Genomic DNA, 22752 nt, shown 5'->3' on the forward strand with positions numbered 1-22752 from the left:
TTAAACTGTTATCGCACTGTACTTTTACATTTTTCATACAAATCTTTTGTAGCACTTCGCTGAATCATAATTTGGTTGCTTTTATTCAGGTCCTCAAATAAGCTAAGTCTGAGTTGAGGCATGTGATGTGTGTCAGTATGTAATATTGTTGATCACAGCCAGTACAATAACCCACTCTTATATTTGTAATATTCAGTCATACATATTGAAAACTTGATAACGTTTCCAAATGAATGAGACTTTTAAGAGACTCTACGAAAGACTTCAACCATGCTTACTGTTTAGGTGCTCCTGTCAGAGGTTATAGTTAACCCAGTTGTCATAGTTCATAAACATTAAAATGCAGAATGCGCTTTGTGATGGGAACAATGATGGGGGGGGAGGGGCGGGCTTTGCAATGTTTGATTCTGATTATACTGTATCTTTTGTTGAAAATTAAATCCACAAGTTACATTAAATGTGTGAAACACTATTTATCTTAATACTTTATTGAACTTTAAGACAGATGTAAAACAACTCATATTTTGCAACAAAACACAAAAGTATATTGTTATAGGAAGCACTTCTATACACACACAAACATGATTTGTTGAAAGCATTTCCCTGGACTAAGCCTAAAGGTTTTGAAGAAACAGGAGGCAAGCACAACACATGTACAATTATAAATACATTATAATTTAGAAACACTTCTCACACAGACACAGTAAAATGTCAGAGTCTGATTACTGCATTATTTCATATAATTGTGACCCTCAAATAAGGCATATAGACAAGAGCTCCATGAGAAATAAGCATCCATGAAATCAAGCTGGTGAACATGAAAATGTTCACTTTTGAAATCACTTTGGTAAATCTCTGGAATGTCTTAATAGCCAGTTCTAAATGTAAGAAATAAAAAAACATTCTTAGTGCACATTCAATATTTCAAGTGTACTTTTAATGTCCTGGTTAGGTTCCAGTAAAGTTACATGAAACCTACAGGGCATCTATATTTGTTTTAGAAACCTGGCGGTGTGCAGATGTCAGACTGACAGATATACTCTGCTAGCTCAACCCGTCTTGCTAAGTCTCACTTGAATGCTGGTTTACTGTTTGGCATCCAGCAGCTGGGAGACAGTTTATCCTTACAGAGAGCACCAGTCTTTGAAAGCAGGCTCGGTCCACATTTCCCGTTCTACACACTACCAGAGGGTGGCCTTTCTCTGGTTACTTGTGGAATAGCGTTGCTGGCTGTCATTCGAAATCGTCCTCGTATTCATATTCATCCAGGTTACAGTGAGGGTTGGGGATTTCAAAGAGAGGTCTCTTCTCATTGTGCAGGTCAAATGTGCATGGAATGTGGTCAACTGGTTGTAAAGCATTTTCATAGCTGAAAAGTGAGCATACAACTGTGTTACAGTCATGGTGCTGAACTGAACCCACACCAAGAAAAGACGGGAGGGCAAAATTGGTATGGAGCTCACTGTTGGGGAAAATAATTCAGACACTGAAAGGAGTTTGTTGGAAATTGTAGCATCTGAAAAACTGAATGATGAGCAAAATGTGGAGTTTGAGGTGTTTTACAATGAACAGGTAAACCCATGAGGAACACAAGTGGGGAAAACATGGAAGGAACCTCAACCCTGCACCGACAGTGTCTTTCTTACCTGTGTGCTTCAACTACTCATCCTGCCATTAGAAGTCTGTGCTGATCCTAAAATCATCACGATAACTCATCAGCTCTCTGACCATTGATTTTATGGCAACAAATGATAAAACTGGAATGATGTTATGGTCAAAACTGCCACCTGAAGTCAAGTTAGATGAAGGGCTAAGTCTAGATATGTACCTTAGAGGTTGGTACATCAGAAGTTGAGTGAGAAATGCAGTCTTACCCATCATTGTACTGCTCACTGGCAGTTTCCTCAGCCACCAAGTTATCATACTCCTCAGCAGCATATCTCTCCCAGTCAGAAATCTCTTGTCCTAGTATCTCAGCGTCCTGTAAAATTACATATGCAGCCACCATCATCCATCACGATTACATCATCCAAGTGCTCCTATAAAGTGCATATATATTAATAATTTTATTGCTATGTTATTCATTACCCTTGCAGCCAGAACGGGATCCCTTTGTTCATAGACCAGGTATTTCTCAATGTTGAACAATGTGTCAAAGAAAATATGCGCAAGTTTACATCTCTTCAAGTCCCTGAGGGTGATCTTTCCTGAGAAAAATGATGCAGTTTGTTAAAGGTCCTGCAAGCGATTTTACAGATTTGTTAACTTGCATAGTACAATAATTTAATAAAGTTAAAACCTGGAATTTCTGGCTTAACCAGGTCTAACATTTGGCACAGGCAGTCCTCAAAAGGCAGTGGCTCAATGGCCATAGAATCCAGCTTCTGACACTGCTCATGGTAAAAGTACTGAAGCTCAAACATGGATAGCACCCCATCCCCATCCAGGTCCATACAGCGAAACCAGTACTCGATGCTAGAGAGTAAACAAGCAGCATCAGTACCCCATCAACTATCAAGCCTGCTGTACACTGAACAACTGATTACATGCAAGAAATCACTGAAGTACAAAATTGGTTACCTGGTCTCAGTTGTTTTGTCCTCCTCAGATATGAGGAACCACACAAAGTCAGCATAGCTTAATCTGCCCTCTTTATGAATCTTCCTGTCTCTGAGCAAAAGAGTAAAATGAACTGCAGCACCCACATAAAATCTATGATGCATAACATGCATGCTTTAAACAATTGGAGGGAATAAAAAAGAAAACTGAAAGATGTTACCTGGTTACAGCTCCTGAGAATATTCTCTCAATCATTCTGGAGGATATGGCTGACAAAGTGAGTAAGTCACATCAAAGTCACAGACTTATCCTTCATTTATAGTGAATGCTTAAACATGGAAACTATTCACCGTCAATGGTTGTAAATCTTGTATATTGCAAAAGCGAGACACTATGATTTAACATCCTTATTTTATCATTTTAAAAACAATGATTTTTGTCCCTGCCTGAAAGGAGATAAAAGTAATAATAACAGTGCCAGACATGCCGTCATGCTAGAGGAAATTGATGTAAAAACTTCACTGTACTTCATTCAATTTACTTTACTCATCATGCACCAAACAGAAACATATGTCATCAAGTGATGCTGGAAGTTGGCAATTATCCCTCAGTAAAAAGCAGCCAATCTTTAAACATCATGTCAGAAGAGTGTGACAGTCGTAGGGGCACAGAGGTGGTTGGGTACCTTGATCATTATGCCGGGCCAGGTCTCTCTGGTCTATGTACAAGTCGTGATCTGTGTCCAGCTCCCAGAACTTACAGTAGATTACATAGAAATGTTCATAAGAGAAGAACTCCGTCAAGTGGTTAATCTCTTCCTCTTCTTCCAGTAGTGCCACATTCTATTAGGAAACATTTTTACAATTAAACAAGAAATAGGTAGGCCTGGCATGATTATTACCTAAATGACTGATTGTTTGTACGAGTGCCTGATGATGTGCAGACTGTTTGATCTAAATCGCAATCATTTGAAAAAACCATGATGATCATTGTGAACTTTAAATTCCAAATCACATATTGCCAGCCAGTTTAAAGGAATTGTAAGTGAGTATAGAAATGCAATGAAATGTGCATTTTATGTCTCGCTTTCTTTTCCAGTAGTGTTATGCGAGAGCTCAGGAGGTGCTCTGAGCACTGTTCACTTGAAACAAGCATTAACACCAAACACTCCAGTTTCACACACACACAAAACAAAAAACACTATAGCTGGGTTCTAAAATAGAACCGTGAGACTTAAAAAGGAATATTCTGTGTTCAGTACAAATTAAGCTCAATGACATTTGTGGCATAAGGTTAATTACCACAAAATTTATTTTGACTAGTCCCTCCTTTAAAAAAAAAAAAAAAAAAAAAAACTGTTACTGTGATGCACTTTCAATGGAAGTGAATGGGGACAATAACATTAATGTGGCCAATTTTTTAGTGGTTTAAAAAGGCAGAAATTTGAAGCTTATAATTTAACAAAAGCACTTACATTAATTCTTCTGTTATAACTCGTGTATTAATTGAGCTGCAAAATTGTTTAAATTGTTATTTTTAATATTTTACATTATAGGGTTTGTTGACATTACATTATCATGGCAACGAAGTTGTAAAACTGGCTATAGCTGCAAACAGAAAAGGTTAGTATGTGATTTTATCACACAACAATCATGTTTACACCTATATTGTGTGTGTCTTGTGGCTATACTTTTGAAAAAGTATTTTAACATTCAAAACTTGTCCCCATTCACTTCCATTGTAAGTGCCTTAGTCAATCCGACGAGTAAAAATACATTTTTGTGAAAGTCAACATTGTGCCACAAATGCTGTCGATTGAGCTTAACTCCTATAGAACCCAGAATAGTCCTTTATAATACTGTATCTTAATATTTAGAATTATTCCAATCACGTCATTCTATCTTGTGCAATATTAGTCTTGAGCTCTCAAGGGAATCATACATTTGTGTAACCAAGTACAAATGTAAATATATGCATTTTTAAAAGCTGCATGTCTATTAAGCTTACACTGTAAATTGCAAATAATAATCGCTAGCCAAAACTTCATAATCGAGACAGCAATAAGATATTGGTGATCCTTAACTTGAACAACTTTACCTGCAGAAAACTACTTCTTCTGAGTTCTGAACATGTTATTCTTCCCGTCCATGAGCGGTTTACATTATAAAATATCCTTTGGACAACCTGTTGGCAGAAAAAGTACTTTGTCTTTGTACCTGCATCTTTGTTACAGTCTAAAAGTTGCACACACAAAAAAGCTTTTATACCATGTTCATGTAATATGAAGTCTCAAGTAAATGGTGCAAATCCATGCAAACACAAAAGAATAGAAAAATGCCAAACTAGAAGTAGTCCTTACTGTGGTAATGTAACGTAAATGAAAGTCTGAAGCCTCCTTCAGAAATGCCAGACCTGTATGAGAGTCCACCACGTCCTTTAAAAAATGGATTCAGTTTTTTTTTTAATAATGATAAAAATGATCAAAACACCAATATAAAATCCAAGTCAGCAGTAATAATGTTAAACCCATTTGTACTCTGAGAGGCTCTGGATTAGATTACAGAGAAAAGGCAAATCATTTCAGTCTGTTGCACTTGCAGAGGGTCAAGTGTTGGTACAGAACTTTAAAAGGCATTAAACTTAAGAATAAATGGCCAATTTTAAGGCCAAGCTCAGTCTTAAGCTTGTCTCACATGTGACCTGCCTCATTCTAGATCTTTTCTTTTTTTTTTAAGTAACGAAGTGTCACATGCAGAGTAACTTTATTCATGTGCTTTTCTGGTAAAATATTATGTATTCGTAGAAGGCAATAAAATCACAGCGACTTATTTTGGGTTGGTGCGGGCCTCTTTGACCCTTTCGCATGTGAAATTAAACGATAGAAAAACACATAAATCACTGCTGTAAAGGAGCAGGGGGGGACAGGCCAATCTACTCCATAGCAATACTTTTTTCATTCATCAAAATGGTCAAAGCAATTGCTAAAGCTACACAATACAAATTAAAGTGTGGATGCCGGAATGCATCTCCTCTACTTTGCAACTGCTGCCCAGGCGGCGTGGCCAGTCCTGCCAGTGTGAATATCAATGACACGTCCATTAGTCCATTACCCTGGGTACTCACACCTCTCTTAAAGGGATATTTTGCTAAAAAATGAAAATTGTGTCTTACTTTACTCACCCTCATGTTGTTCCAAACCGGATTGATTTTCATGGAACAAAAGGGCATGTTAAGCATTGTCTGGTCACCATTCACTTTTGCTGCATCTTTTGTCCATTCTTTGAAAGTAAATGGTGACTAAGGCTTTCATTCCAACATCTGTTGTGTTCCTCAGAACAAAGAAAGTCATATGGGTTTGGAATAACATGAGGCTGAGAATATTCATTTTTGGGTAAACTATCCCTTTACGGGGACTCCGTGCAGTCCACAATAACATTTACAAATAACATTTGGAATTCTCCAAGTTCAAACAAAAACAAATGAGCAAATAATAAATGCTGAAATCATCCACGCTCCTGTGCTGTGTTTTGAACCGTGTGTGACTGCGTGTCTGTGTTCACAGTGGTGGGTCTCTATTCAAGCACCCTGTACCTGCAGGAATGGAATTAAGTCTTCTTGTTCCAAATAATTGCAGCCAGGCCTGGCAAGAAGGTGAAGAAATTTGGATGCATCATCATGACAGGTCTGAAGCACTCTGTGGGGAGGAAACAGATGTTTTCATGCTCTCTCTCACACTCTTTCAAAACAACAATATGCTCTCCAAAACCCTTCACTTCAAATGTGGCTTCAAATGAATAGAATCTACAAATGAGGCTTCAGAATTCATTCTCAGCCATTTCTGATCTACAATGATGGAGAAATAATGACGAAGGAATAGTTCACTCAAAAATGAAAATGCTGTCATTATTTACTCACGTCATTTCAAAATCAGTATGGTTACTTTCTAACATGGAAAACAAAAGGAGAAATTTTAAATAATGTGCAATCTGCAATGAATGAGGACTGAAGATTTCAAACTTCACAAAAACATTTTAAAAGTAGTTATTTTGCATAGTGCCAAGTTCTCTGAAGCAGAACATTTCTTCTTTAGTGTAGTTTAGTGGGGATAGGAATGACATGAGGATAAGCAAATGATGACAGAATTTCTTTTTGATAAAGGAATGAGTATGTCCAATAAAGCCACTCACAATCACAAAGCTCTGCAGGGACATCATGATACAAAATATTTGTTCCACTAAAATTGTACACTGAGAGCCCTCAGCACTTCAGCTCTTGATAAGAGTGCTCCCATTCACACACTTGTTAAAATGTACCATGAGTAATGGTTGACCAGTGTTGATATTAATGCAAGAGGCCACTATGAAGAGAACTATTGTCTTACTTTCTCCACATTGCCACAAACTTATGAACGGACACATATCCCCTCCTGTCTCCTCCGGCAGCGTGGAACAATGGAGCTTTCCAATAGAGTGGACACTCGCAGGCCTGTAAGGAGACAAAAGACATACACAGAGATAGAATATTATCGCATCCTCATAATGTCAAGGAAGGTCAAAGCAAAATACATTTAACATTTTATTTTACATGGCACTTATATTGTTACACATACTGTATATAAAATAAACATAAAAATTTTAAATGGTAGATTTTTATATGAGTGACACCTTTTTAAATGTAATGTTTTAAAGTTATACTAAAATGGTCAGCTCATTTTTAATGTAGTAATCATTTGGAAGGATATGCAGAGCAGCAGGTGCTACACAAAGCCAGGACAAGTACTTGCAAACTTTTAAACTAAAATTTCACATTGATTATTCATTCTTCTGGTGATCAGGAATGTATTTTCTATGCAGAATGTACGTTTTCATGGTACATTCAGGTCTCATTTTAAAAGAGCACAGAAAATTCTACTACTTATATGACCCCTCTAAAAGACTTGCAAAAGAAAAGAATGCAAATGATTCATCAAAAAGAGAAATTCAGTATAATCATTTTTCTGCTGAGTGGTTGGATATATTACTACATCTTTCACATGTGCTATAGGAACTATAAACAAGGCTAAATTAGCAATGATTACGTTTATATATATAAAAATTGTTTAAAAATCTGAATCCCACATTGAGGAAAATGTGTGGCTACTTAAGTCGCTCACCAAGCCAGGCTCTCTTCTGGATAACCAATTCAACATATAAACAGAGGTAATATGTTCCCATTGGCTAGAGGAACAACGAAAACCTCAAACATGTAAACAGTTACAAGTTAATTACACAAATGAACAATTTGCTAGGCGGGTCAAGGCGGCATGCTACAAACCACACTTACCTTGGCGACAAGCCCCATTTCGTTAATAGTGACTCTTTCATCAGGATATTGAGAAAATGTTTTTTCTATCTTGGAAATTAGATTGTCAATGTTGATATTGGCCTGGGGCTGTCCTCGGGGGAAGTAGAACTTTGGAATGCTTTCACTTAAGGCTGGTGTAACGGGCTCCTCTTTCTTAGCCTGTGCCTCCTAAAACAGACAGAAAAAATAATCGTTAGTCACAAGACTTATCCAGTTCACATTCGCCAGCACTATGTGGGAGAAACATGTGGTTGCATCAAAAATTGCAGAACAATCAGCATTTCAGGGTGAAGGCTTAATTAAGACGTGTTGCCTCTGGGTGTAAAACAAAATTTAAATAAATTATGACAGATGCCCAGTCTCATTAAGGACTTCAAGGGCAATAGTTTATGATGTCTTTTGGGTCCCTATCCCACATGATGCTCTACCCATGAAATAAAGGATATGAGTGTTGTTAAAGTGGAAATTGGTTTAAAAACCATGAACCGAGAGTCCCATATGCCAAACAAATATATATATATATATATATATATATATATATATATAAAAAGTAAGTTTGTTAGGATTGCTTAAAGGGATAGTTTACCCAGACATATCATTTACTCACCCTCAGGCCATCCCAAATGTGAATGATTTTCTTTCTTCTAAAAAACCTCAGCTCTGTAGGTCCATACAGTGCAAGTGAATGTTGGCCAGAACTTTTAAGCTCCAAAAGCACATAAAGGCAGCATAAAAGTAATCCATATGACTGCAGTGGTTTAATCCATGTCTTCAGAAGTGATATGATAAGTGTGGGTGAGAAACTGATCAATATTTAATTCCATTGTTTTTTTTACTAGAAATCTCCATTTACACATGCTTTTTTTGCAAATTCCATTCTTTGTGTATATCACCACCTACTGGTACAGGCTTATCAAAAAGGTGGAGTTTTGAAGTAAAAAGGACATAAATATGTATCTGTTTTTCACCCACACATATCATATCACTTCTGAAGACATGGATTAAACCACAGCAGTCATATGGATTACTTTGTGCTTTTTGGAGCTTCAAAGTTCTGGTCACTATTTGCTTGCATTGTATAAACCTAGAGAGCCAATATATGCTTCTAAAAATCGTAATTTTTGTTCTGCTGAAGAAAGTCATACAAATCTTGAATTGCATGAGGGTGAATAAATGAGAATTTTCATTTCTGGATTAACTATTCTTTTAAATACACACAGATAAAAAGTCTCTTAGCAAAAAAGCCTCACTTTGGCCTTCTAACATTTCTCAGAAACAGCTTTTAAGGTCAGCAATTATGCCTATAGGCCAATACAGTCCTCCTTTTTACAATCTCATACAGATCCAACAAGCAAAGATTTCTATGGAAGTAAGGGTCCGGAGATATGACTTCTGACCGGGTCAAAATTGATGTTGAAAACAGGAAATCTCTATGCAGAGTGATAACCAGTGCTAACCTGTTGTTTTCCTAGCATGCTGTGAATAGTACAGTTTTGAACATTCGGCAACACGGCTGATAACTTGATGGATTGCCGGTTCAGACTTGTAAACATAACTGTTGGGAATACATTAACTTGGTACAGTAAACAACATTAGGAATAAACAAGAATTTTATTACACTGACTAAAACCTAAATCGATCCAAATATGTGAACATTAGAAGAGGAAAGCTCAAAGCCTTGCCTGAAAGTTAAGCCTGAAAGGCTTTCTATACTTTCTTTCTCTATAGTCTTCCTTTCTGTCCATGATCATCATCATTAACGCTTTCAACTTTAAAGATCTATACAAAGACAGAAAGTTTGAAGGCCTTGCATGCAATTACATTTTGAACAGTTTGACATACATTTACATTTATGCATTTGGCAGATGCTTTTATCCAAAGCGACTTACAGAGCCCTTATTACAGGGACAATCCCCCCCGGAGCAACCTGGAGTTAAGTGCCTTGCTCAAGGACACAATGGTGGTGGCTGTGGGGATCGAACCAGCGACCTTCTGATTAACAGTTATATGCTTTAGCCCACTACGCCACCACCACTCCACATATGGCATTTCAATTCCCGATCATTCGGAGACCGACTCGGACCATTCAGTCAGTGCAGTGAAAGATTGCAGGCTTTTTTTGGGGGGGATCTGATAGTTAGAAAAACAAAGCACACCATGTCAGAAAAATCTGAAGGATTGTGGAAAATTTGGTGGATGTAGCTTGAAAGGTCTAGGAGAAGTTACAATCGGTCAGAAGCTTTCAGTGGATGTCTAAGGGTTTTTGGGCCAGTTTGATAGTCTGCTATAGAAAACTGCAAATCCGTTAGGAAATAACAAGTTAGAATTGGCAGTGTTTTGGCATAGCTATAAAGCTACAAAGGATTTTTTTGATTTTTTTTTTTACAAAAGTCCCTAATGCACAAATGTTTCGTGAACACTCGTGCTTAAATTCTTCTTAATTATTACTGATTTTCCAAAGGCTCAGTTTCCCACAGTAACATAAAACCATAACTATTTGAGTGTCAAGCTGCAGCTGTGAAGATCTTGACCCCCTAGAACCTCCACACAGAAAATAAAAATATCAGAGCCCAATCTCTGGAAAAAGCAACATTAAACTGAACAAGACCCACCTAGCTATTCAGTATTAGACAAATACATGAACATTTAGGCTTTAGTTACCTTGACCTTCTCTGTCTGTACTACCGTTTTATTCTGAGAGAGCATGCATACCTTGAAAATGTAAAAAGGTACCCCAAGGAGAAAAAGACTTGTTTATACAAGTAATTTACAATGGTTTACATCCCTCAAGAAATGTATGACTTTATTTAGGTTTGGGTGTTATGTAGTAGTTGTTTACTTACTGCTTCAGTCTTTTTTGATAGATTAGCTCAACCATGGCCTTTAATTTTGCAGGTTATAAACAACAGCTCACTATCAGTAATGTTCTAAAAAGCAGCAGCAATTTATTAAATGTCAGACTAAGCTTCATTTTTAAATACAAAACTTTGCAGAACCTTATATGGATGAGCAGTTGGAAAATTTCTCTTTGATGTGGCATGCAGGGATTCTGCTCAGTGTAAGCCAATGTGAAGGATGAGTGCATTTAATCTTGCCTTCATGCAGCCCATGAGTGTCAGCCATGTCTATAAATGGGAATGGCCATAATCACATCCAGCACATACCTAATAGTGTCTCTTGCTCAATCTTAAAACATTTAGATGCTCCTAAAACTCTCGATATTCCTTTACTCTCTACATGTGTAAAAAAAGACAGCTTAGCTCAACCTCATGGCTGTAATCGCAAAACTAAACATGGTACTAACATCACAACGCATTCCCACTGAGAGTGACAGCCGGCAAAAAGCAAACAAGAGTGCTCCGATGGCTTCACACAGATAATTTAAGACAACCTGCCTGTCCTTGCTGGAAGGCTTTAAGCCTCTTCTTAAAGCGGGAGGGCAGCACAAAATCGCAGCCACGGGCCAGCAGCGCCAGCTCCTTCCTCAGGTCAGGGTCTTGCCGTAAAGTGATTTCCTTCATTCTCATGCTGCTACCGGATAATGGAGCCAGTTTTACAGACAGTATGCACTCCAGGGTCAGGATAATCTTGCTTCGTTGCTGTCCCACAAGGGGACACTTCTCTGCCTTTCTTTATCGGAGCACCAGTTCTCTCAATGGTGAACGGCAGCTGCTCCCCTGTAGCCCGAATCACAGTCCTGCCTGTTGCTCTGTACATCCAATAGTGGCTGGCAGAGGTCACACAGTCCTATCCGCTGGGGAGATAGGACAAGGGTGTTTGTGTGAGTGTGGTGGAGGTGGGAGGGTGACAGTAGGAGGGGGTGTGGATCTGCCCTTTTCAGAGTGCATTCCACAGTTATGTAAAGACTCAAAGCTGTTCTCTTGGAACCCTGTGATTCTGTATTATGGAGATGGCGAGAGTAAAAAGTACTGGCTAAAGATGGCACAAGAGTTAAAGGCGAAGTGTAATTTTTAAGACTTGCTCCGATCCCAGCACTGTATGCAGAATCAATGTAGGCCATTCATTGGTTGATTTTCCTAAAAAAAGTGGAGCACTGGAGCCTTCCAAACCATTTCTCAGTAAAGGACTGGTTCAAACAAAAATAATAATTCTCTCATCTCTCAAACTCATTTGACTTGCTTCTGTGGACCAGAAAACAAAGATATTTTGATGGTGACATTAAGTGAATATGTCTATACAATGCAAGTCAGTGGGGTCCAAAAAGGACATCCATATGATTTGCGTGGTTGAATCAGTGTCTGCGGAGGCAATACAATCGGTTTTGGGTGAGAAACAGATCAAAATGTAACTCCTTATTCAACATAAGGGAAAGTCACAAGCGTTTGAGACTAGGGCTGGGAATCGTAAGGAATCCAACGATTCCGGTTCCTTTATGGTTCTAGTAACTAATTCTTTTAGTACCTTTTTAAAAATAATTATTTGGAAATGAGAAATGCAATTCTTATAGTATTTACTACCCTCTGCTGTCGGTTATCAAATAATGAGATAATTTCAGATATCTACAGAAAATATTTAATACAGTTCTTGTAAAAGGTGTTTGCCGACTTTTGAGACATAAAAACAATCCAAAAATTGATCAGAATTATATTTTAAATAAACTAATCTAAACCAACAAGAAATGTGATGGCACATTTCATTAATTCATTTATTATTCTATTTTATAAAATTCCACTTATTACAACAAAACATGTGGATCTTTAACTATATACTGTCATATGAACCATGCAGTCAGTAACCGCACTGCTTGATTTAGACACACATATCATCATTAAATAAACAGTAACAGTTCTAGAGACAGTTTAGCCTGTTATGTAGCCTAATGTTGTCCTTCAGGCTTGTGAGACTTCAACAGTTCTTATTTAATTTTGAGTTGGACATTCATAACTTGCACATAAGTATAAGTTTACTTGTATATTGGAAACTGTATGTTTCACGCTGTAGATTCAAAAGTTCCGGCTCATTACAATGATTCTTTCGGGGTTCAGACTATACCAGAAGTGCATGTTTCATGCTGTAGATTCAAAAGGGCCAGCTCGAGAGTCATTCGATCAGACACTGGTAGAGCTGTGCGTTTTATGCTGTAGATTTAGTAGAGGGTAGCACTGCAGAAACGTGCTGCTGGAAACAATGTCAGAGTGTTCAGTCCGCATTGGCGGAAAATTGCCTGCAGGAGAACCGTTAATGGAACCGAAAGTCACAGAGATCATACGATTCCGGTATTTTTAAAAGAATGGTTCTAGGTTCCCAAACCTATTTGAGACGACAAAAGGGTGAGTAAATGAGGGAACTATAATTTTTGCTTGAACTTATTACTTTAAGCATCCAAATCAGTCACGCCTTTCATGGTGCCTTCAAGTGACCTGGGAAGCTCCTATACATCAGAGTTGGGCATTCGCCATTACGACATTTCACATATTCAAGTTGGAAACAAAATAAGGAAGCCAAACTATTAGGAATACACAATGAATGATGCCAAAAGCTCTTTTTCCCCTCAGTGAATAAACATGTGAAAACACCTGCATAATTTTTTTTTCAACTTACATGGTTTAATGCATGGTATTTAACAAATAAATTAATTTGCACAGTTTCAGTACGTCCAGGATTTTTCTCTGCATTATTTGCAGTATCTTGCAATTTTTTATAATTTCCACAAAAAACCTGAGGGTTATTACTTTCCTTCATGTTCTACAGCTGCAAAACAAATGCTGGAAAAGACTGAAGCAGTCGCAACATATCTAAAAGCACAGCTGCAATTGTATCATCTCCATAGTAAGAGTGAAAGCGTCTCCGCCTTGTTTCCTCCACGTTGTGCATTCACTATCAAAATCCTTGTCTAAATTTTTGCCGGACCACAGACAGCACACATGCATAACAGCTAGTTTCAGTCTAATATATATATATATATATATATATATATATAAAAAAAATAAAATAAAAAAAAAACAACACTTTGAGTGCTGCGAATGAGACATAAAACACCGCATTTGCACAAAGAAACCCTAACATTCACTTAAAATCCCCATTAGTTGTGTAGTAAAATGTGATTAGAATTTAAAGTGCTTAATACAGTAGTCTATGAATCTGAAAATGTCAATTTACGCTGAAAATAAATGTTCATAAATGATTTTTACTGGCATAATAAAAGGTCACATACATGCAATATATATTTCAAAATACGAGAAAAACAAAAAGGTTTGTGAAAAGCAATAATTCAGAAGTTTACATACACCTTAACCAAATACATTTAAATTCAGTTTTTCACAATTCCTGACATTTAATTGTAGAAAACATTCCCTGTCTTAAGTCAGATAGGATCACAATTTTATTTTAGGAATATGAAACATCAGAATAATATTAGAGAGATTTATTTATTTCAGCTTATATTTCTTCTCAGTGGAAGTACATTCCCAGTGTATTCTCTTTGTTAGAATTTGGTAGTAAATTTTTAACTTTTGGGTAGCCTTCCACAAGCTTCTCACAAATATTTGCAGGAATTTTGGTCCATTCCTCCAGACAGAACTGGTGTAACAGAGTCAGGTTTGTAGGCCTCCTTGCTTGTACAAGCTTTTTCAGTTCTGCCCACAAAATTTCTATTGGATTGAGGTCAGGGCTTTGTAATGGCCACTCCAATACCTTGACTTTGTTGTCCTAAAGCCATTTTGCCACAACTTTGGTGGTATGCTTGGGGTCATTGTCAATTTCGAAGACCCATTTGCAATCAAGCTTTAACTTTCTGGCTGAAGTCTTGAGATGTTGCTTCAATATATTCACATAATTTTCATTCCTCATGATGCCATTTATTTTGTGAAGTGCACCAGTCCCTCCTGCAGCAAAGCACCCCCACAACATGATGCTGCCACCCCCATGCTTCACGGCTGGGATGGTGTTCTTCAGCCTACAAGGCTCAGTCTTTTCCCTTCAAACATAACAATCACCATTATGGCCAAACAGTTTGATTCCTGTTTCATTAGACCAGAGGACATTTCTCCAAAATGTAAGATCTTTGTCCCCATGTGCACTAGCAAACTGAAGTCTGGCTTTTTTATAGCGGTTTTGGAGCAGTGGCTTCTTCCTCGCTGAGCAGGCTATGTCAATATAGGACTTGTTTTACAGTGGATATGGATACTTATCTACCAGTTTCCTCCAGCATCTTCAAAAGTCCTTTGCTGTTGTTCTGGGATTGGCCAATTAAAAAAGAAACAATCTGTCTGTAAAAAACTGTTGCAAAAATGACTTTGTGTCATGCAAAGTAGATGCCCTAATCTACAGTTTGCTAATATTAAATCTGTGGGGTGGTAAAAAAAAAAAAGTTAAATGACTTCAACCTAAGTGTATGTAAACTTCTGACTTCAACAGTATGAGCAGGGTTGGGAGGGTTACTTTTGAAATGTATTCCACTACAGATTACATAATGTAAAATGTAATTTGTAACATATTCGGCTAGATTACTCAAGGTCAGAAAAGTATTCTAAATACTTTTGATTACTTCAACACTGGTAGATTTTTTTCACTTGTTTTTAAAAAAAAAAACACTGCACTTTTTTTGCAAGACAAAATACACATGTTAAAAATACATTCACTGAAAAACAAATATCTTATGCAGATATTTAGATATATTATTATAAAACAAGAAACATCAAATTTATCTTGTTTTACGGATTTCTTGATATTTTTACAGGAAAACAATACAAAAATTATCATCAAGAATTTTTGCCCCAATATCAAAAGGTCTTACTAGACAAATAGAAATTATAATCCAATGTGAATTTTCTTGATTAAAAAATATGATCGTGCCTGTAACGTGCATGTAAAATGGCTAGAAATAGCATTTTAGCTTAACATAAAGCCGACAATTTACACAAGGTTTCTTTCTATTTCTTCTGCTCCAAACTTATTTCTCCGTCTGCTCATATGAAACAGCTCTTGCACCAGCCGGTGGTACTCGCCGTGCTGACTCCGAGATCGAATGGTTTTGTGGATCCAGACAGACCGGCGTTTGCTTTCGCCGCAGATAAACAGCCGCTATGGCAAAGAGCATGCTTTGTTTCTCATTCATCTTTGATATAAAGCATTTTATGTACTGATTCCATTTATATTTAGTCTTTTCCCCCCAAAATATTTGTTTTTAGAGGCAAGAAAAGCGATTCGCTGTCAACAGCAATGGAATGACATCCGTGAATGTCATTTATAAACGTTACTAGGCAACCTGTAGTGGGAACGCCCACTAGAGACTTCAACGCAAGCCACTGGCGACCTGCAGCGACAAAGTCGCTGGCAGTGTGTACGCAGCTTAAGTTCTCACACTGGTATATAAGACTTTACTTGGTCGTTCATGTCCTCAGAGCTCATAATTACAATATTTACGACTCCACTTGAAGTCTACATCTACCATTGGTGTGAGTATGGGGAGAAAATATCGGTTTGTCCATTCAAATGGCAGAGAGGAAGTGTTCAGGAAACATGTTTGAAAACAGTCATTATTTTTGCAATTCCACTTGTTGACACTAGTTATACATAAATGTCACAATTCCCTTTCAATCAATCTCAGTGCTTTTATCCATTCAATGCCAAGAATTCTGATTTAAGAAGTTCTAATTTATAACATTAGACTGACCAGCAGAATTCACATCCACAGTAAGCAAACCAAATATGTCTAATCCAAATCTTTTATTGCAGTGCTCTACAGTCTGCAAAAACTACAGACCATGAAGTCTGAATGGCCCTCCTTGAGATGTAGGGGCAAAAAACTACACATGCACTACCGCCTATGGGCTTTGTTTATTTTGCTTTCCAAGGCTACAGCTTCCAGCCATTCCACGGCTTATAATAGATGACAAGTCTTAGTCAGTAGTACAGCGTGGAAGTACTGAATTCAAAGAATGATGGCTGAAGCAGTCAAGGCCTATTAAAAGACATAACATGCTCTGTTTGGGCAACACCAAGAAACAAATATATATTTAGTCTGCTCCCAGACTGACAGCAATTACATCAATTCCCTCTAACTGTGCTGATCCAAAGACACATAGCCTCTCAGGCTGGGCGTTGTGCATCTGAAAACTCCTTTTTTTATGCATATTATTGTTTAAAAAAAAACTAATTAGATTAACAGAAGCAGTCTTTAGTGACAACTAGAACCAGACCATCTAACAAACAAACTGGTACCAAATAAAGCCCGGCCTAGCTTAAACAAGTATTTTTAGATGACAGATGATCGGGTCCACATTCTTCCACTCAATCTAGTAGAAATGCAGTTCCTGTTGTCGTCCAGTGGCAGGATACTGCACACGTTTGATAAGCCCAATTTTCTCATTAACTGCTTTTGTTGTCCTTGCTCATCAGTCTATTAAAAGAAAGAAAAATAGAAAAAGGGGCCAAAGTAAACTCACTGATGAACTCGTCAATATTTGCATTTGTCTTGTGGAGTTATAGGAAAGTTTTGCCCACACAGTATTTTCCCTTCCTTTGGCTCAGTGTCTGTGCTATATGAAAAACAACTCTCCACTGTCAGAGAGAGCTGGTACTAACTGAACGAGGAAAAGATTTGCCTGAACAAGAGGTGGCAGCTGTCTGTGCCGACAGTGCCAATTTCCAAACAAAGCTCTGTGTCCAGTCAGTAGGGCCAACTGGTTAAAGAGAGACTGACCAGCAAGGCAAAAGTGGGGAGTGCTCACAATCATACTTCGATTCTATTGCTAGAAGGGAGAAAAATAAAAACACTATTGGAATTGTTCAGATCAGGCTATGCAGGAGTTTTAAACAGCTGAACAACTAAAGTCCCACTAAACGTTCAAAGAAAAGCTGCATGCCTAAATGCCTGCACAGCTGGGAGAATTTTTTTCTTCATCAGTCTCAAACAAAATAAGACTTTAAGGCAGACATTTCCAATACATGACTGGATTACAACCAGCACTGCAGCAGAAATGAGTTGTTATCCACACTTTAAAGTAGGCCTGGGCAGTATGATGATATTAGACATTTGCTGATATTCTGTGATAATTAACATGCACAATATTGTTATTACAATTTAACTCAATTTTCAAAATACTGTGAAAATTGAGATAACCTATTAACCAAAATTTTTCTGAACGCACTGTAGTATTTCCATCAATAAATCAACATTCCCAACACTCACACTCTTACAGTAATATAAAAAATGCAAAATTATAGCGACTACGTAGAGGTTACCCCATGTGACTACCCTCCATACCCAGGCCAATTTGGTTGCTTGGGAGACCTGGCTGGAGTCACTCAGCACGCCCTGGGATTCGAACTTGCAAACTCCAAGGGTGGTAGCCCGCATCTTTACCACTGAGCTACCCAGGCCCCCCTAGGAAGAACTTATTCTTAAATGTGATGCGGCATATGCTGATTGAGAAAAAAATATACTCTGCAAACAGTGTCCTACCATTTAAAGATCAAGACCTCTAATGTGTACTTCATGATGAGAGCCAAAAAATGGTTGAAATCGCAAAATTACACTTTCACTAGGTACCATTTAAATACATAAACACTAACAGGAAACATCTAACCAAGCAGGCAATGAACACTTCTACACTTCTTATATAGCTTAGCTCTGTTATGTTAGGTGGAGCATTAACATACAGGCAAACCATTAAAGTCAGCAGTTTGCCTACATTTTTCCATGTAATGTGTGGCCTCTTACTTTGGAACCAGCCAGGCATGCCCAACAACACCTACATATTCTGAAAATTAACAACATTTGACTGAGTTTATGCATACTGTATTACACTTTAGACAAATATGCAAACTGCCTATGAAGTGCAAGCCAAATTCTCAGTAGTTAATTCCTGCACAGGGGAACCAAGGCTATCTTTATTAGTGTCCTGTATCAAAGTTGGACCAGTTGTTCAAAGCAGCATCACCATGAAGTTAATTGAATTTTTAACTAATACTTTGGAGAATGTATTTGTATTCTGGATTTCTTTAGGCCTCTTATAATAGAGTATAAGGGATCAGAATTGCTTTAATACATTGCGACAAGTAGTGCGCACATGCCAATTGTTCCTGCCAGAAAATATAAAACATCCAACAGTTGTTTCATCCTCTGAGAATCACCGGACACAGAAATCAAAGCCTCCACACATCTGCAAAATCTCTTAGCATTTTACAATAAGGAATCACATTGGTCAGACAATGTCCCTACTCGTGATTTAGATTCACTGAAAACAGAGATATTTCTAGAAAATGGATCATTGCGCAATCTTTGAAGATATGGGAAATTAAAGTTATGCTGTGTTGCATTCGGTTTCTGGTCTTTAGATTTTTATGGCAATCATCCCTCAAACTTTGAGCAAAACTGAATCAGCATTCATTGAATGAGGGACTTAAAAGTAAAACAGAGACCAAAGAAAATGTAGTCGACTTGATCTTTTCCCATCCACTTCACTACCTTGTGGCAAAGTGAATGAAACTGCACTCCTTTACATCTTGAGATCAGGTTCATCCAATTGGGCCAATGAGAAATGCTGCATCAATGAAATAGCACATCAATGGCACTGACAGCAGAAAGTTTTATGGAGGCATAGTTTGAATTAAAGATATCCCTCCATAATCCAATTTATTGACTCAAGAGCCATTGAAATCTCAGCAGCAAAACCCACTAGCATTGCTGGACAGTACATGATGACAGAGTCATTACCATTCCAGGGATTGACAGCATTGAGATTCTCCCGCTTCATGACTAGAGTGGAATACATGAACAGTATTTCTTTACACAAAAGACATGCAAAGTCCACACAGCTCATCTAACCAGAGCAGAACACTACGTGCAATGACTACCATCAGCAAAAGCCATTCAGCATCCTCTTGTGGCAAAACTGGGTAAAAGAGTACAGTACAACTCTCTCTAATTGGTAAACTGATGACTAGTAGTTCATAAAACTGACCTCGTGGGTAGAATCTTTATAGTTGAATACTCATTCAAATACTGAGGTTAAAAGATTTAATAGAAACAGGCTGTGTAATCAATTTCAAAACAGTGATTTCTATATTTTTCCAATTCTATATATTTGTCTTACTACATAAAATGTTTGTAGTAGTGTTTGTGACTAACACAGCAAGCCAGTACATGTACAATTTGTTAAGTGCCAGTTAGAACAATTAATGACCCTATTAGTTGCATTTGTTATAAATTGGGTTATGTAGCATGAGGATTAGTTAGACACTTTAATCCTGGCTAATGTTGAAGATGGATTGATGGAATTTCCCACATACTGACAACAAGCATTTATTTACACAAACAAGTATGGTATGAATGATTCTAGCCACAAGGTGATGGACAGAACAAATCAACAATATCTTGGGGACCATACTGCATTGTGAATCGAGTGCTGACCTCGAGTGCTGACCACAAGTGCTTTACCTTCTTAGTGCTGACAGAGCGTCGTAGGGCCCTCGTGTTTAGACCCGCTCTGTTATTGCTGCCACTCGCAGATGGCAGCGTGGCTGATGGGGGGCTGCACGGGGCGCCAAGGGCCGCATTCAGTTTCTCTGTCGCATTAATCTTTGATGCAATGTTGTTGTTGTTGTTTTCTGTTAACACAAGCGTGTTCCTGGTCTGGAAATCCCCACAGCTTAGTTCTATTTCTTCTCCATTCTTGATTTTGTTCAGGTAGTCTTTCAGCATCGCCTGAGTGCTTGGCTCACTCAACCAAAAGAGGAACAGCTCATCGACCTTCATCTTCAGGACAGGCTGAAGTGTTTGTGGTGATGCCATTTCTGCTTTGCTTCATACAGCCAAGTTTCCCCACTAAAATTATAAATAAAAAGACCTACAGAGGAAAAAAATTCATTCAAACTCCAGTGGCAAGTTTAGGTATTTGAAACATGCACTACGAAAATCACAAATGTTTCATGAACATGCCTTATTGCAGACATATATAAATAAATAATCAATCAATTAATTGTTTATGTTTGCAGTATAACTTAAAAAGAATGCAATTACTTTTACTACAACAATTTTTTTTAATTAACAGTTATTGCCTCCCCTCCCTGATCAACATGACTTAAGTTTCAGCTGAAGCCAAATTTATTAAAATAATATTTAATGAGCCACACAAGACAAACCAACTGAACAGAAAATCATAGTACATCTGTTAACCATTATTCACAACCAACCTGTTCATGCCGATTATCCTTTACAAGAATAACTATAGTTCCTGCTAAAATACCATAGATGCAGTTCATTCTATTACGGTGAACTGTGGTAACTTCATATAAGCCTCGAATGGTATCAATAAAATAAATTAAACAAAACTGCATAAATATTTTGAAAGCTCCTTACACTATTTGACAGAGATCAAGTCATAATTTATTAGCATTTTAGAGAATTACTGTACTAAAGCATTTTGGTTATGGTTACCATGGTAAATGTTTTTAGGAGACAGTGTGCTACACTAGTGTAAACAAAAACATCCTACCGCGGAGCTTGAATTCGGAGATCACACCGCAGACATAGTCCTATTTAAGTTCACTTTATTGCACCAACTAATTTCACCCATAAATCAAAAGAAATGAAAGCGATTTAGCTGCACTTTAAACATACTTCGGCTGTTGTGCTTCGGTTGCTAGCAGACTGAGTGCAGCGTTCACTTCCACAGCTAACGGATGCAGTCCGATAAATAACATGAACACGGCCAGTATTCCATATCATACATAAATAAACGTCTTCTACATCTGTTAAGTCTACAGCGTTGAAGAAAACCGGTTTGTATTACTCTACCTGTTGTTTATGGTGTGAGTTTTGTTGTTGTTGTTGTTCATTCACTGAGTTGCACTTTGAAACAAACTCTCGTTTCCTCAGGTAACCGGGAAAAGTTTGTATCGCGAGAGTTTATGTAGCGTCCAATTCACGAATGACTCGTGTAGTGTTTATATTAAAAGAATCATATGAACCGATTCGCAACAAGAATGGACTCAAACTTTTTTTAGATGCATTTTGAATGGGTTACAGAGCTGAATGACACGAGTCAACCGCTGAACCGAACGTCAAAACAATTCGTCTTGTTCGACTCATTTGCAGTACCGTTCTGGATTGTGGAAAAAGTTGAAAGAATGAAGAAAAAAAAGAGCAAAAGGAAAGAGAGAGAGAGAGAGAGAGAGAGAGAGAGAGAGAGAGAGAGAGAGAGAGAGAGAGAGAGAGAGATACCGTGCTGTCGTATTTATTCCTTTTTATTAAAATTAGAATTTAAAGTGAATTGTAAACTCACACTTTCTTTGCTATTTTATTATATCTGTTGTGTAGTTGAATTGTAATACTACATCAGGCATTGCACTTGCAACAGTAAGAAACATGTTAATCTAATGAATTCTGTTCAACCAACATTCTGTACAAATAGTTTTAAACTAATAGATTAGTTTACCCCAAAAAATACAATTCTGTCATCATTTACTTACATGTTATTTCAAACCCATAAGACTTTCTTTCTTGCATGCAACAAAACCGGAGTTATCAAGCAGAATGACGATGCGTCTTTTACCAAGGGAATGGTGACTACACTGTCCCTGGTCCCTTTACACTTTCATTGCACTATCCCTCTACAACTATTCTTAAGGAAACACAAAGAGCTATAACATCTACAGCACAGTCTGTCCTTTAATATTCCTTCCACCATGGACCGCATTTTTTTTTTATAAAAGCACAAGTGGCCTCAATCTTTATTCAGAAAACATTTAGATTTGTATTTCACATTTTAAATCAAATGTGAAGAATAGATTTTAGAAGACACTTCAATTGCTCTCAGATGTTTGCATTCTTTATTTGAGATCACAGTGGGAAATGAGAACAATGTTCATGGCTTTGATATCCAT

General features: G+C 37.5%; 1 protein-coding gene across 3 annotated transcripts; it reads right to left on the reverse strand.

Moving 5' to 3' along the window:
- Positions 1-79: 79 nt before the first annotated feature.
- Positions 80-21762, reverse strand: LOC127658753 (serine/threonine-protein phosphatase 2A regulatory subunit B'' subunit beta-like). 3 transcript variants are annotated; one of them, XM_052148235.1, is made up of 14 exons: positions 21665-21762; positions 20306-20714; positions 7882-8070; positions 6941-7044; positions 6151-6253; positions 4919-4993; positions 4657-4743; positions 3245-3401; positions 2780-2828; positions 2581-2670; positions 2300-2475; positions 2089-2207; positions 1875-1981; positions 80-1369 (listed from the first exon to the last, which is right to left on the reverse strand). In XM_052148235.1, exons 2-14 carry the CDS (start codon positions 20657-20659, stop codon positions 1234-1236), a joined length of 1746 nt encoding a protein of 581 aa, XP_052004195.1. In that variant the 5' UTR covers positions 20660-20714; positions 21665-21762; the 3' UTR covers positions 80-1233. The 3 variants fall into 3 exon arrangements, with proteins under 3 accessions (XP_052004195.1, XP_052004197.1, XP_052004196.1); XM_052148237.1 differs by lacking the exons at positions 20306-20714; positions 21665-21762 and adding an exon at positions 11298-11665; XM_052148236.1 differs by lacking the exon at positions 80-1369 and having other exon boundaries at positions 1871-1981.
- Between the last annotated feature and the right edge of the window lie 990 nt (positions 21763-22752).

The sequence above is a fragment of the Xyrauchen texanus genome, chromosome 18 (assembly GCF_025860055.1).
Source record: "Xyrauchen texanus isolate HMW12.3.18 chromosome 18, RBS_HiC_50CHRs, whole genome shotgun sequence".
In the NCBI taxonomy this organism is placed as follows: domain Eukaryota; kingdom Metazoa; phylum Chordata; class Actinopteri; order Cypriniformes; family Catostomidae; genus Xyrauchen; species Xyrauchen texanus.